The sequence below is a fragment of the Chiloscyllium plagiosum genome, chromosome 17, assembly GCF_004010195.1.
Source record: "Chiloscyllium plagiosum isolate BGI_BamShark_2017 chromosome 17, ASM401019v2, whole genome shotgun sequence".
Classification (NCBI taxonomy): Eukaryota; Metazoa; Chordata; class Chondrichthyes; order Orectolobiformes; family Hemiscylliidae; genus Chiloscyllium; species Chiloscyllium plagiosum.
The window spans coordinates 53578908-53593007 of record NC_057726.1 but is presented as its reverse complement, the minus strand read 5'-3'; the positions used below and the strand labels follow the sequence as shown (position 1 = coordinate 53593007).

General features: G+C 43.0%; 1 protein-coding gene across 4 annotated transcripts in view; it reads right to left on the bottom strand.

Moving 5' to 3' along the window:
• The window catches only part of LOC122558483 (centrosomal protein of 72 kDa-like), a 99015-nt gene extending 89511 nt beyond the window's left edge, over nt 1-9504 (bottom strand). For 3 of the 4 annotated variants that reach the window (XM_043707115.1, XM_043707118.1, XM_043707117.1), the window contains exons 1-3: nt 9236-9504; nt 5665-5792; nt 1304-1496 (exon numbers count right to left, since the gene is read on the bottom strand). In XM_043707115.1, coding sequence (XP_043563050.1) covers nt 1304-1496; nt 5665-5792; nt 9236-9308 — 394 coding nt within the window. In that variant the 5' untranslated portion in view covers nt 9309-9504. Of the gene's footprint in view, nt 1-1303; nt 1497-5642; nt 5793-9235 lie in introns of all 4 variants that reach the window. The other variant, XM_043707116.1, reaches the window with a different exon arrangement.
• Between the last annotated feature and the right edge of the window lie 4596 nt (nt 9505-14100).

The following is a 14100-nucleotide window of genomic DNA, read 5'->3' as shown; positions in this document are numbered from 1 at the left end:
GTTGTGCGGTGCCCATTCATCCATTGTCGTAGCCTTTGCTCGGTTTCCCCAATGTACCATGCCTCAGGGCATCCTTGCCTGTAACGTATAAGATAGACAACATTGGCTGAGTCACATGAGTACCTGCCACATACAAGGTGGGAGGTGTCCCCACGTGCAATGGTGGTATCTATGTCCACACTCTGACACGTCTTGCAGTGCCTATCATGATAGGGTTGTATGGAGTTGTCCTGAGAGCCGGGCAGCTTGCTATGAACAATGATCTGTTTGAAGTTTGGCGGTTGTTTAAAGGCAAGCAGTGGAGATGTGGGGAAGTCTTGGCGAGGTGCTCATCCTCATTGATAATGTGTTGCAGGTCACGAAGAACATGGCATAGTTTTTCAGCTCCTGGGAAGTACTGAACAACGAAGGGTACCCTGTCGGTACGTAGCAGGTACTCATGTCACTCAGCCAACGTTGTCTATCTTATACGTTGCAGGCAAGGATGCCCTGAGGCATGGTACACTGGGGAAACCGGGCAAAGGTTACAACAACGGATGATTGGGCACCACGCAACAATCAACAGACAGGAGTGTTCCCTCCCAGTTGGGGAACACATCAGTGGTCCAGGACATTCGACCTCGGACCTTCGGGTGACCATCCTCCAAGGCGAACTTTGGGACAAGCAGCAGCGAAAAGTGGCTGAGCAGTGGCTTTTAGCTAAGTTTGGCACCCATAAGGAGGGCCTCAACCATGACAGACAGACAGACAGACAGACAGACAGACACACATATATTTTGTGGGGTGAATTTGTACTTGCAGAGTTACATTGTACTTTGCTCAAAAACTGCATGAATTCATGTAAAACTCTGTTATCTTCACTTTTTGGATTAGAATCAATCTAAACATCATGGCATAGTCAGAGAACACAGAAGGCTAACACCTCCAACATATTGTCTAGCTAACACCCATTGTTACAGCTAACCTGAGAATGCAACGTTTTTAAAAAAAGGTTTTGTGATTTACACATGAAAGAAGTTATATCACACTGTAAATTTTTGCTATAAATTCTGTGCCTTAGAATTGTGTCCTCCACTATCACCTGATGAAGGAGCGTCGCTCCAAAAGCTAGTGTGCTTCCAATTAAACCTGTTAGACCATAACCTGGTGTTGTGTGATTTTTAACTTTGTACACCCCAGTCCAACACCAGCATCTCCAAATCATGAATTCCATCATGTATTCTTCTAAGGAACTATTTTCTGCAGTTTAAGTCTATTTGTTCTAAGTATTAAATAACCTGATGAGGATAAGACTTATGCTTACCCAGCTTCTTCAAATTTGGTAGTAGATGTATTACGTACAGTCTGTAGTTCTCCTCATTCCTAGTAACTGGATTCAGGCGCAAGTCAAGTTCTTTTAAATTGGTTAAATGACGCAAGCTGGAAATCTCCTTTGAAGATGGCACATTATTATAATACAAATTTAACTTTTCCAACAAATGCAAATTCTCCAAACCCTAAAAAGTCAAAAGATAAGTGTAAAGATAAACTAATCATTCATAAAATAACTGACACTTCTTACACTAACACTGTAATCTTACAAGCTTGCCCCAAACAATAATCAGATACAATCTTTTTAACATGTGAGATGGACGGCAATAGAAGTAAATTAAAAAATACTGATCAACCACCTTCTATAAAAAGAGAAAATATTATGACAGCTTTAAGTTCCAAGATCCTGATGCCTAAATGTTAGCTTTCAATTTTAGACCAATATCTATATTTTGTAGCCCTTTCAAGCAAAACCCAAATGGCCCTTGAAGCTGGTTCTACTTTATTGTTAGCTCTACACCCAAGGAAGTCAAGAAGTGACACCACCTACACTTTCCTCTTCTGAAAATTTCCAGCAGGTTTGTTCAATAAGCCAATTACCCACTCTCCCTTATCACATTAACAGATGTTCATAACCAAAACAGTGGTGAACATTTGTTGTCCAATTGAAGTCAGTAATTGGTAAACTGCTTAATCTCTGTAAAGTCAAATACAGCAGATTCAGAAAATCTGAAATAAAAATAGATCAGAGCGAACATTTTCACTGTCTCCTATGACCTTCTGCTCTCAGATCCAAAGTAGTGAGCCCTTCGGAAAGACCCCAAGCTTCAACTCCTTACACTGTGCCACAATGTATTCTGAGCTTAACAGTTCCCTTTCCCTTGCTTTTATCTCCACATTGATTTGCTTCACCAAGGGTTTTACTTTGCACAGCACACACTTTTTCCAGTCCTCAGAAGTTTTATTCCAGCTGGACCCCTCCCTCTACCCTCTTAACTTCCCTTGATATTTTCATTGAGAACTACCAGTGAGACATCAACTGCCTCAATTTATCTGCACCCCCCCAATCAAATTTACTTCCTCGTGAACTTCCAAAGATGTTTTCTCAGGGAAACCTTCACACTGCTGACAAGGGTGGTGTTGTTCGTGATTGCATACCAACCTAAGGTTTACCCAGACTCAGAATTCCAACTCCTCTTATCTCCGTCTGGAAGCATGGAACAGCAAGACAGCATATCCAAGACTGATGTAATCCCCTGCATATCTTCTCTCTATAGGCTCAGACTACAAATTCACAGTTCCTCTAAACCAACAAACCTCACTTCAAGCTCTTTCCCAGGGTCAACAATTAGATTGAGTGGGGACATGATTGAGATGCATTAAATTATGAAAGGCATAAATAGGATAGACAGAAAGGTATCTTTCGCCTTGGTGATGGGATCAATTTCTGGGACACATTTAAGGCAAGGGTTAAGAGGTTTAGAGGAGATGTAAGGAAAGATTTTTCACTTAAAGTATTGTGGAAATCTAAAACTCTCTGCCTGAGTGTTGTAGACAGAAACCCACATAACATTTAAGAAGGATTCATGTATACTTGCAATGCCAAGGCATACACGGCTATGGGCCAAGTGGAAAATGAGATTAGAATTGTTAGGTAGTTGTTTTTAACCAGCACACAGTCAATGTACCAAAGGGTCTTTTTCTGTGCTGTAGAAATTTGTGACTCTGTGACAAACTGCCCTCGTAGATCCATCACTTTAATGTGCTTTTGCCCACAGAACTGATTTCTCTCATCAATCCAAAGACATCCAGTTTAGGTGGATCGGCTATGCTAAATTGCCCACAGTATCCAAGGATGTGTAGGTGAGGTGGATTAGACATGCAAAATGCAGGATTACAGGGTTAAGGTAGGGGGTTGAATCTGGGTGGGATCTTGTTCAGAAGGTCAGTGAGGACTTAATGGGACAAATCGTCTGCTTCCACACTGTAGGGATTCTATGATTGACTCTATATTTTTCTTCTCTTTATCCATTCTCTCCTATCTCCAAAGCTCTTCCAAAGTCTTTCAGTGACTTAATGTCTAGTTTCCAGTTTCCTGGGGCGAAACATTTCTTTTTTACCATAAATATTCAATCCTTCCACAGCACCATCACCACCCTGCAAGACAGTTGGGGACACTCTGCTACTTCCTTAGGAGGTTCAACTAGCCTTCATCCACTGCCATTGTCCTCCCTTTGGCTAAACAGTTTCTCAAATTAAACAACTTCTCTTTCAACTTCATCCACTACCTCAAAATAAATGGTGTTCTTACATGTATCGATATGAATCCTTGTTATCAAAATAGGCTTATTTTAGGTCATATCAAACACTCATCATCCCACTTCTATTCAGATTCCTTCCCTCACCTCCTTTTCCAATGCATTGATTACTGTATTAGTGCTACCTCCTGCTCTCAGTCCAAATGGAACATTTTGTCAACTATGTTTTCAATTTCCACTTTTCCCATGCTTTCATGTGGTCCTACTCTGATTTTTGCAACCACATTTTGAGATCAGTTATTAATCAAAATTCACTGCAAGTCCACTTGACCCCACTTACTCTTAGGAGAAAGTGAGGACTGCAGATGCTGGAGAATCAGAGCTGAAAAATGTGTTGCTGGAAAAGCGCAGCATGTCAGGCAGCATCAAAGGAGCAGGAGAATTGACATTTCGGGCATAAGAACTCTATTCTGACAGTTTCTCTGGTGCTTCAAATATCTGATCTGATTAGATTAGATTAGATTACTTACAGTGTGGAAACAGGCCCTTCGGCCCAACAAGTCCGCACCGCCCCACCGAAGCGCAACCCACCCACACCCCTACATTTACGCCTTACCTAACACTACAGGCAATTTAGCACGGCCAATTCACCTGACCTGCACATCTTTGGACTGTGGGAGGAAACCGGAGCACCCGGAGGAAACCCACGCAGACACGGGGAGAACGTGCAAACTCCACACAGTCAGTTGCTTGAGGCAGGAATTGAACCCGGGTCTCTGACGCTGTGAGGCAGCAGTGCTAACCACTGTGCCACCGTGCCATCCAGTGTGATGCCACTTTTCACACTGCTGGTTTGACTTGCAACTTTAATTGATTATCTGACCTGCTACAAATTTCCAGCTTTTTTTAGTTATCAGTGTTTCTAGATATCCTATCTAATGCCTTTTATAATGGCCAATCTCATCTTATCGTCTTTTCTTAGTGCTATTTAAGAAGTGATCTTTCCTCTTCTGGTCTCCTCCCTATCAGAAGGATATTGTGAAACATGAAAGGATTCAGAAAAGATTTACAAGGATGTTGTCAGGGTTGGAGGATTTGAGCTACAGTTGAATAGGCTAGGGCTGTTTTCCCTGGGCCATCAGAGGCTGAGGGGTGACCTTATAGAGATTTATATAATCATGAGGGGCGTAGATAGGATAAATAGACAAAGTCTTTTCCGAGGGGTCGGGGAGTCCAGAACTAGAGGGAATAGCTTTAGGTTGAGAGGGGAAAGATATAAAAGAGACCCAAGGGGCAACTTTTACACACAGAGGGTGGTACGTCTATGGAATGAGCTGCCAGAGGAAGTGGTGGAGGCTAGTATGATTGCAACATTTAAGAGGCATCTGAATGGGTATATGAATAGGAAGGGTTTGGAGGGATATGGGCTGGGTGCTGGCAGGTGGGACTAGATTGGGTTGGGATATCTTCTCGGCATGGACGAGTTGGACCGAAAGGTCTGTTTCTGTGCTGTACCTCTCTATGACTATGACTCTGTAACTTCTTCACTGCTCATTTTCTCTCCAATTAACTCACTCCAACAACCATACAGAAGACATTATGAAAAAAATGTTGGCCAATTCCAGAATATCTGCAATAAATCTGACTAATCAGGAATTTCCACTCAATGTTTTTTTTTTCTCAAGCTTTCTCAACCTAAGAATTTTTAAAAATAGGGCAACAGCATAAACCAAATGAAATTCTACTGATTATAGTTTTACATGTTATTCTTAGAAAGCATGGAATGCTGCTCAGACCAAATTTATTGCACATTCTTAGCTACTGTATGAAGTCAGTAGTTGGATTTCTTTTATCGCTTACTTCAGTAGAATTAATTATTCTTAATGTTTGTCTAATCTTGGACATTAATATGATATGTCATTAAACTAAGTAAAATAATGATTGATCCTCAAACTATGTAAATTCTATATCACATTCACAGCAGAGATTGATTAATAATTATGTAGGGATTTTACAAATATAATTCCTGAATAATACACAAATCAAAATAGGAAATTGGAGATCCCTACTTACTACGAATGAACAGGAGACTCACCCCCAGGCTAACAATGGAATTTCTAGACAAATCCAGCGATTTGAGTCTCTTGAAGTTCAGAAAAGCATCTCCAAGAGAGACAATTTTGTCACTGTAGGTTCCCTGCAATGAGAGAAACTCCACTTCATCTGAAAAAAAAGCAAAAAGTTCAAATGCAAGAATTTTAATTTACTTTTGAATTATTACTTTTGTTAAGCTATGACCTGTTTACCCAGTCTATCCTGTACAAGTACCATTATTGCAATTTATTTAGTGAAAAAGTCTGAACTGAAAGAGATGGCTAATGTACTCAGAAAATCAACCTGTGTGGAAAAGATCATGGTAGAAAGTGGAGAACTGCAGATGCTGGAGATCAGAGTCGAGAGTGTGGTGCTGGGAACGCACAGCCGGTCAAGCAGCATCCGAGGAGCAGGAAATTAACGTTTTGGGCATAAGCCCTTCACTAGGAACTGTGGTCAGTCGGTCGCTGGAGACAGAGATGGAGATGGAGAGGTCCAGGAAGGGGAGGGAGGTGTCCAAGATGGTCCAGGTGAATTTGAGGGTGGAGTGAAAGGTGTTGGTGATGTTGATGAACTGTTCAACCTTCCTGTGGGAGCACGAGGTGGCGACGATACAGTCATCGATGTAGCAGAGGAACAGATGGGGGGGGGGAGGGTGATGCCGGTCTAACTGTGGAAGATGGATTGTTCCACATACCTAGCAAAGAGGCAGGCATAGCTGGGCACCATGCGGGTGCCTTTGGCTAACCCTTTGGTTTGGTGGAAGTGGGAGAATTGGAAGGAGAGGTTGTGATGGGTGAGAACCAGTTCAGCCAGGTGGATGAGGGTGTCCGTGGAAGGGTACTGGTTGGGACGGCACAAGAGGAAGAAATGGAGGGCTTGGAGGCCTTCGTCAAGGTGGATGGATGCTTACAGGGACTGGATATCCATGGTGAAGATGAGGCTTTGGGAGATAGGGAAATGAAAATCTTGGAAGAGGTGAAGGGCATGGGTGGTGTCCTGAATGTAGGGAGGGAGTTCCTGGACTAAGGGGGACAGGACAGTGTCAAGGTATGCAGAGATAAGTTTAGTGGGACAGGAGCAGGCTGAGACAATGGGTAAACCAGGGAAGTCAGGTTTGTGAATCTTTGGTAGGGGTTGGAAACGGGCAATGCAGGGCTTATAGACAATGAGGTTGGAGGTTGTCAAAGGGAGATCCCCAGAAATGATGAGGTTGTGAATGGTCTGGGAGATGATAGTTTGGTGATGGGAGGTGAGGTCGTGGTCAAGGGGGCAGTAGGAGGTGGTGTCTGCGAGTTGGCACCTGGCTTCAGCGGTGTAGAGGTCGGTGTGCAAAACCATTATTGCACCCCCCTTGTCTGCGGGTTTGATGGTGAGGTTGGGGTTGGAGCTGAGGGAGTGGAAGGTTGCATGTTCTGAGGGTGGGAGGTTGGAGTGGCTGAGAGGGTTGGACAGGTTGAGGCGGTCAATGTCATGGCGTCAGTAGAAATGAAGAGGTCAAGGGCAGGTAACAGGCCAGCACCGGGTGTCCAGGTGGATGGGGTTTGTGGAGGCAAGAGGAGGGGTCCTCAGTGGGTGGGCGGGAGTCTTGATTGAAAAAGTGTGTCCGGAGCCGGAGGAAGAAACGTTCAACGTCACAAAGTGCGTCAAACTCATTACTCTGGGAGCATACAGGGATGAAGGTGAGGCCTTTGCTGAGGACTAAATGTTCATCCTCAGTGAGGGGGAGGTCTGGGTGGAAGGTTGGAATGGGGTGGGGCTGGAGCTGGGTGAGGTGGTGCAGTCAGTCACTTGAGTGAGCGTGCTTATAGGGTCAGGAGTGACACTCACAAATGGGGCAGAAATGATGTCACACATGATGGCAGCAACATTGCGGTCTGGTTCTCGATGAGTGACGTCACTGGTGGCAGAAGTGATGTTGACAATGGAATCATCCGTGTCCAAGTGAGTGACATTTTGGGGAGGAAGGGGCGGTGCGGCGGCAACTGCGGGTGTGGAAGTGATATGTAGAGTAGGTATCGCGACTGTGCTGGAGGCAGCAGTGGACCCTGGGGTGGTAGGGAAGGTGGGTGTCTTCCCGGCAATAATGGAGGTGGTTGTCTGGGTGGCAATCACAGAGGTGGTGTGGTTGGCAGTGACTATGGTCCGCGCGGGGGCAGAAGTGACGTCATCATTCGCCCTGGCAGTTGTGGAAGGAGCAGCTGCGTGGCTAATGGTGTCTGAGAAGTTCCAGAGGCCGGGAAGGCTCTGAAATGGTCGAGGAACCCATGTATTGAGGTAAGTACATGGAGGTTTGTTTAACTTACGTTCTTTTATGTTCAATATAGTGGAGAAAAACATTTGTTGAGCGTGTGAATTCTTCTGAGGATGTAGAACAGCAGGGGTCCATTGCAGGTCTGGGATAGTGTGTTCCTGAGCTGAAGCAGAGCTGACTGCATTAGAGTAGGTAGCAGTGCATGGCTGCTAGCGAGGAGCGGAGGATCTGGAAAGAGAATCGTTGCTGACGTTTTCAGATCTGTATTATTCTGGTTATGCTGTTCAGGTCCAAATTGTATTGGTCTGAATGTAGTCCGGAGTCCATGTGAGACCATTTGGTTCAATAAGCAGGCACCGAGGAAGGAGATGTGGCTGTTGTAGCGAGTCTGCTTCAGGACGTGGCTGAAAAGCTTCCTGATGAAGGTCGTATGCCTGAAATGTCGTTTCTTCTGCTCCTCGGATGCTGCCTGACCTACTGTGCTTTTCCAGCACCACACTCTCGACTGGTAAAGATAATGGGCTGAATTTTTTGTAAAATTTAACAGCATGCATAATGAATACCACTGTTAATACACAGATTGGCTAACAACATGCAGCACCACAACTTTATGGGTGATTCGTTCCACTTATTGTGAAAACAACATGCCCATTGACCTTCATGAGTTTCATGAACACATTAATTTTGCATTAGACATAACTTTCCAGATATTTCCTAACCAACCTGCTCAGAGATATTTTGATACACCTCTGGAGCAGGTGAGGCTTGAACCCAGGCCTTCTGCTTAGAGATAGGGACATCACCACTGCATCACAAGATACCACTGTCCATAATTTTTAATATAAATCCAGATGTATTATCAGATACAACCGAATGGCTTTCTCACCACCAAATCACTGTGAACACAACTTTCTATTGTGAATTTAATAATTAAAAGCACCAGTATCATTTTAATGTGTGAGTTGTAATTGCTTTCAATCAACCTCGCTAGCCCAGAAAATGAACAACTACATGTGGAGTCTCATTCTTTAAGCGGGTGAACTGCTGCTGGGCGTTACTTCTAAATGTCACATTTACCAAATGAGCAACAGCCGTCACTGGAAACGTTCCTGTTGAGCTCCAGGGATCTACGGAGAGGGTGAAAGTTGATGTCTAACCCCGAGTGAGGGAAGCCATCACAGGGAAACTGATCGTGCTCAACCAAAAATGGGCTGGGGGTAACAGTGGTTGCCATGGAAGGATAACAACTCGCTGCGTCTGAATCCCTAGCCCGAAAGCCAGTGGCATCATCCTGCGCCCCCGGATTTCCAACTCTTACCCAGTCTTTGGTTGTTCAGTTGGGCCTTGTCTCTGATCCATTCTTCAGTTGCTTCCAACTCAACCGCCGCCATTTCCTTTCTCTACACCCCTTCTCCTCTTCGACTAAGTATCTGTTTCCTTTTGTAGGTCTCTCCCTGACTCGCAGTCTCACAACACTACCTTCCCTCGTCAGCTTGACCTCCAAACAATCGACCTCAGACCAAATCACAGAGCTGCGAGCTCAGACATGCTCGGAGCTGCTGCACGGCCATGGCCCCCTCCCCCCCGTTGCTGTGGAAGCTGCTGCGGGTCGTGTTTCCGGTTGCTGGGCAACGGGCGCGGGGACAAGGTAGGGGCGGAGCTGAAGTTGGGGATGGGGGGGGCGGGGGCTGCAGGAGGAGAGGCGGTGTGTGAGCTCGTCACGCCCTCTGCAGGTGAGCGGGAGAAGTGGAGCACGAGGAGATGGAGAGGAGAGGAAGAGGAGATCGCCGCGCGAGTCCCGAGCCACCAGTGGCAGGCGCACTGGCGCCAACTTGCTGCATTTTTACTACATCAGTGACACATTGTGACGCCATAATGCAGGGGGGAAATATTATAAGGTGAGACACAAACAATGTCCCAAACGCAGTTGCCTGCTGTGTTGTGTGGGGGGTTGGGGTGAGTGCCAGCCTTGCCTCAAGGCAAGGAAAATGGGAGATTTCAAAACCACATGGATGATCCTTAAGATGCAATCAATCAGTAGTGCTACCTCCAATTATAAGGAGAAGCGATTTTTATAGAGAGAACACAGTATCTAGAAAGAGTGTCCCTGCTGCTGTCAGCCTCCACCCCTGCAAGCTTGTCTGTTCAAACTGCCTCACAACTCCCATCCTCTTGATCTGGGACTGAAAGGATTATAGATTACCACTCTGTGATGCTCACAGCTCTGAGGAGCCAGCAGTGGGGAAATAAAGCAGACAGGGCATTCAAGGAATTTTATTTTTTTCAATTTCTCCTAACCTTTTGCAACTGAGGTCAAAATAAGCTATTTTGGGTGCATTCCTTCTTCAGAACTGGGGATGGGTGTAAGGGGAGCTGCAGATAAAGGGGGTTGCAAGGGCAGGGTGATGAAGTGGGGATAGGTGAAGGCAGGTAGAGGGTGTGACCTGGTTGGCTCCCACTGACCAACCAGGTGGTACCCTCTCCCTGCCTTCATCTATCCGCACATCGTTACCCTGCTCCTGCCGCCCCCTTTATCCGCAGCTCCCCTTATATCCACTTCCAGTCCTGAAGAATGGTTACACCTGAAATGTTGACTTCTCCACCTCCTGGTGCTGCCTGGCTTGCTATGTCCTTCCAGCCTCCTGCTTGTCTACCTTGAATTCTAGCATCTGCAGTTTTTTTTGTCTCTAAAATAAGCTATTTGAAAAGAATTATTTAACCAAGCAAGGAAGAATTTGTTTATTTCCCAGTGGAAGCAAAGCTCCAAAACATTCTGTTATTAATGGTGGGAATTTGGCAGGAGTCAGGACACCATCGGGATCTTGAAGTCATGTCATGAAAGCTCCAGGAATGCATCCAATCAGAGTTGCGAACTTTAACTTCAACTCATCTAAAAAACTTTGCTGCTAGCATTCCAACTCATGCCAAATCCCACTCACCCATTGCCCTCATGCTCGCTGACCTACAAGCGCTCCTGTTGCACCAGTACTACGATGCAAAAGTATTCTTTAAAGCTAAAGTAAAATTTTCAAATCACATCTTTCTACAGCAGTTTAAAAAGAAACACACATTAAGAATGATTTAGTAAATGGAAATGTGGTATTTGGAGTTTTGCAACAAATCCGTATTGATTTTATTTTGGGAAATGAACTGATTGATGCATAGATGTTGGCTTTACCGAGGATGGTGAAACAACCAGTAGAAGTAACCGAAACTGAGATGTCACGGGAGGAACATCTTGCAATGTTTTCTAAATATGTCATGACCATATCTCTGCCCCATTGAATGAGGCAGCGAGAGGAGTCAGCAATGAAAAAGGAAAAGATTTGGAAATTTAGTTATGTGACTAAACGTTTGAAAAATTAAATGTGATGGACAAGGGAAAAGAGAAATATGCTGATCTGTTTAGTCCATCTTCTTTAACACAAAACGCAACAAACAGATCCTGCATTCAGAGAGTTAAACTAAACACTTTAGTCAAGAATGAATCAGAACCATTGCCTGAGTTTTGTTATTTAAAAGACAAAGAGAAAATGAAGACCACCTCAAGAATGAATCCATGAGGATGATGAATTAGCCCATTAAGATTTAGACCATCTGAGTATCACAACAAAAGTTTACAAATGGATCACAAAATTCCAATGACAGGTCACTTAGGTATTAGGAAAACACATGCTAAATAGGAAAACATTTTTATTGGCTAGGAGTACATAAACATACAACTACATTTTGCCATTAGTTGGGAAAACCCAATCATCAACTAGACCAATGCTTTTAATTCCAACACTAACTTTCAAAGGACCACTGAGTAGGGTATTAATAGATTATGTATGAACTCTATCTAAAATCAAGAGTGGAAATCAATATCTTTTTACAATTATAGATGTTTGAACAAGATTTCCTGAAGGTGTGACTTAGAGAAACAGCATGGCAAAAATAGTCGTGAAAATGCTAATTATTTTACAAAATACGGATTATCCAAAGAAATACAATCAGATCAGAAATACAATATGTCACAAATATTCAAAGAAATAACGAATAGTTTGGGAATAAACCAATTTACATCTTCAATATATCACAACAAAGCTCAAAGATTATGATGAGAGTTAGTTATCAAGAATGTCCAAATTAATTCCATTATTTTTCCAGATGTCACAGGTATCTGAATGAGGCATTAAACTTCAATCACATGCTTTTTGAAAACGAAACATATAGTTCACTGTTCCAAATAACTTTCTGACCTCTTAAAAAGTTATCTTGACAGAACTGAAACCACAAATGTATTTCACGTCTACTCGAAAATCCAAATTCCAAGTCATTACATATCATATACTTTTATCACTGCAATCTCCCAAAGATAAAGATGGTAAAAAGGCATCCTTAAAACATATTTTCATTTTCGAACAGAATTCTTTCTTATCGCTGTTTCTATTTTACATTTACAGTAATAAAATATATTTACGGTAAACACAACATATAAGAGTCATAAATTCATTTTCATCATGGTATTCATTTTCATTCACATATGTACTTCAAAATTATCCACTGTAAATGGTCTTTGCTTTTTATGTAAACTTATGTTAAAGTTGTGTGGTTAGAGCATTAAATTTCAATAACAGTCTTAGACATTTGTAATGGAATCTCCTAAAATAATGCAAGGAATTATGGTGCTTATAAGTAATAAGTACTTCAGAATTATTGGATTGATTGTTACACTCTCAGTTGATTTTATTACTGGAAAAGTCAGATCCCAGCTATGAGAATTTGTGTGGATGTTTGAAAATTGTCAAAACTGAAAAGGAATCTAGGCTGTCAGAACTAGAAAGTAGTATCTGGGGGATCAACAGTAGAAAGAATAATGAAAGTTAAAATAGGTCTCGGACTTCACTGGGATTGAGTATCTATAAAGGACATTCTTGGGAAAAAATTGAAATGTATGATCTATCAAACCAGGTTTCCCTCTGGGACCCCACTTGTTCAGTATTATCATCAGCTGGGACCATACAAATTTCAAGTGTGTGCATGAATGTTTGGAAATCACTTAGCTTGTGATGCATATACTTTGTATGCCTGTCAAGCAATTTAGAACAGATGTCAGGGCAGTACAGTGACTTGCTTAGATAGTTAGCAGTGGGGTATCCCTGTTGTCATTGGCAAGAATCCTGTGCAGTGCTAAGTTTTTCCAGGTGCATATGTTGCAGCAGTTATTTCTTCTGAACATTTGCTTTTTCTCCATAAGTTCAACTAGTCATACCTCCAGAAACCCTGGGGAATGTCCATACAAATTCAATGCAATAATGTTCAAGTTACCACTAATTTCAATATCTCGAGTGACTTCTCCTGGCAGATCTCAGTGTTTGAATTTAGGATATATCCATTTTCCATAGCTCCAAAATTCAAAGATGAATCCACAAATAGGATTAAGTTTCCTGAGCTTTGAGCAGGTTTGATGGCCATAGCTTGTAGCCAGACTTGACTTCTGACCTCTCTGTTTTATCTTAAAAGGAGGACCAGCCAGGAGTGGGTCTGACTTAAGCCATTAAAAAGAAAATTCACAGGTTAAGTTGTTTAAAGTTAAAAATCACACAGCACCAGGTTATAGTCCAACAGGTTTATTTGAAAGTACTAGCTTTTGGAGTGCTTCTCCTTCATCAGGAGGCATTTCCACATCATAAGTTGTTTTACAATGCTCTTCTATTCTTATGAGGAAGACCTCAACCTTTGGTAACACTGAGATTTTCTGCAATGCTTCTTTCACATTTTTAATGTTCACTTGTCAGTCAGGGTACCCTTGATCGGTTGCCCTGATGGGTGTTGGGTACTCATTTTCCTGATAATAGGAATCACCAGGCATGGGAGCTACACAATGTCTTCTTTAAGTCTTTTTTGCAGAAGTGTGGCTGTTACGTAGATGGGCTCAGCTGGTCAGGCAGCAATCGAGGAGTTGGGGAGTTGATGTTTTGAGCGTAAGCTGTTCATCAGGAATGTTCTTATGCTTGAAATGTTGACTCTCCAGCTCTTCCGATGCTGCTGCCTGCTTTTTCAGTGCCACACTTTTTGTCTCTGATCTGCAGTCCTCACTTTTTCCTATTTACATGGATTGTACAAAACAACTGCAAAGATGCGGTAGCTTCTTAGATGTTATAAGGCAGCTGCTACCTGTCCGATCACGACTCACATTCT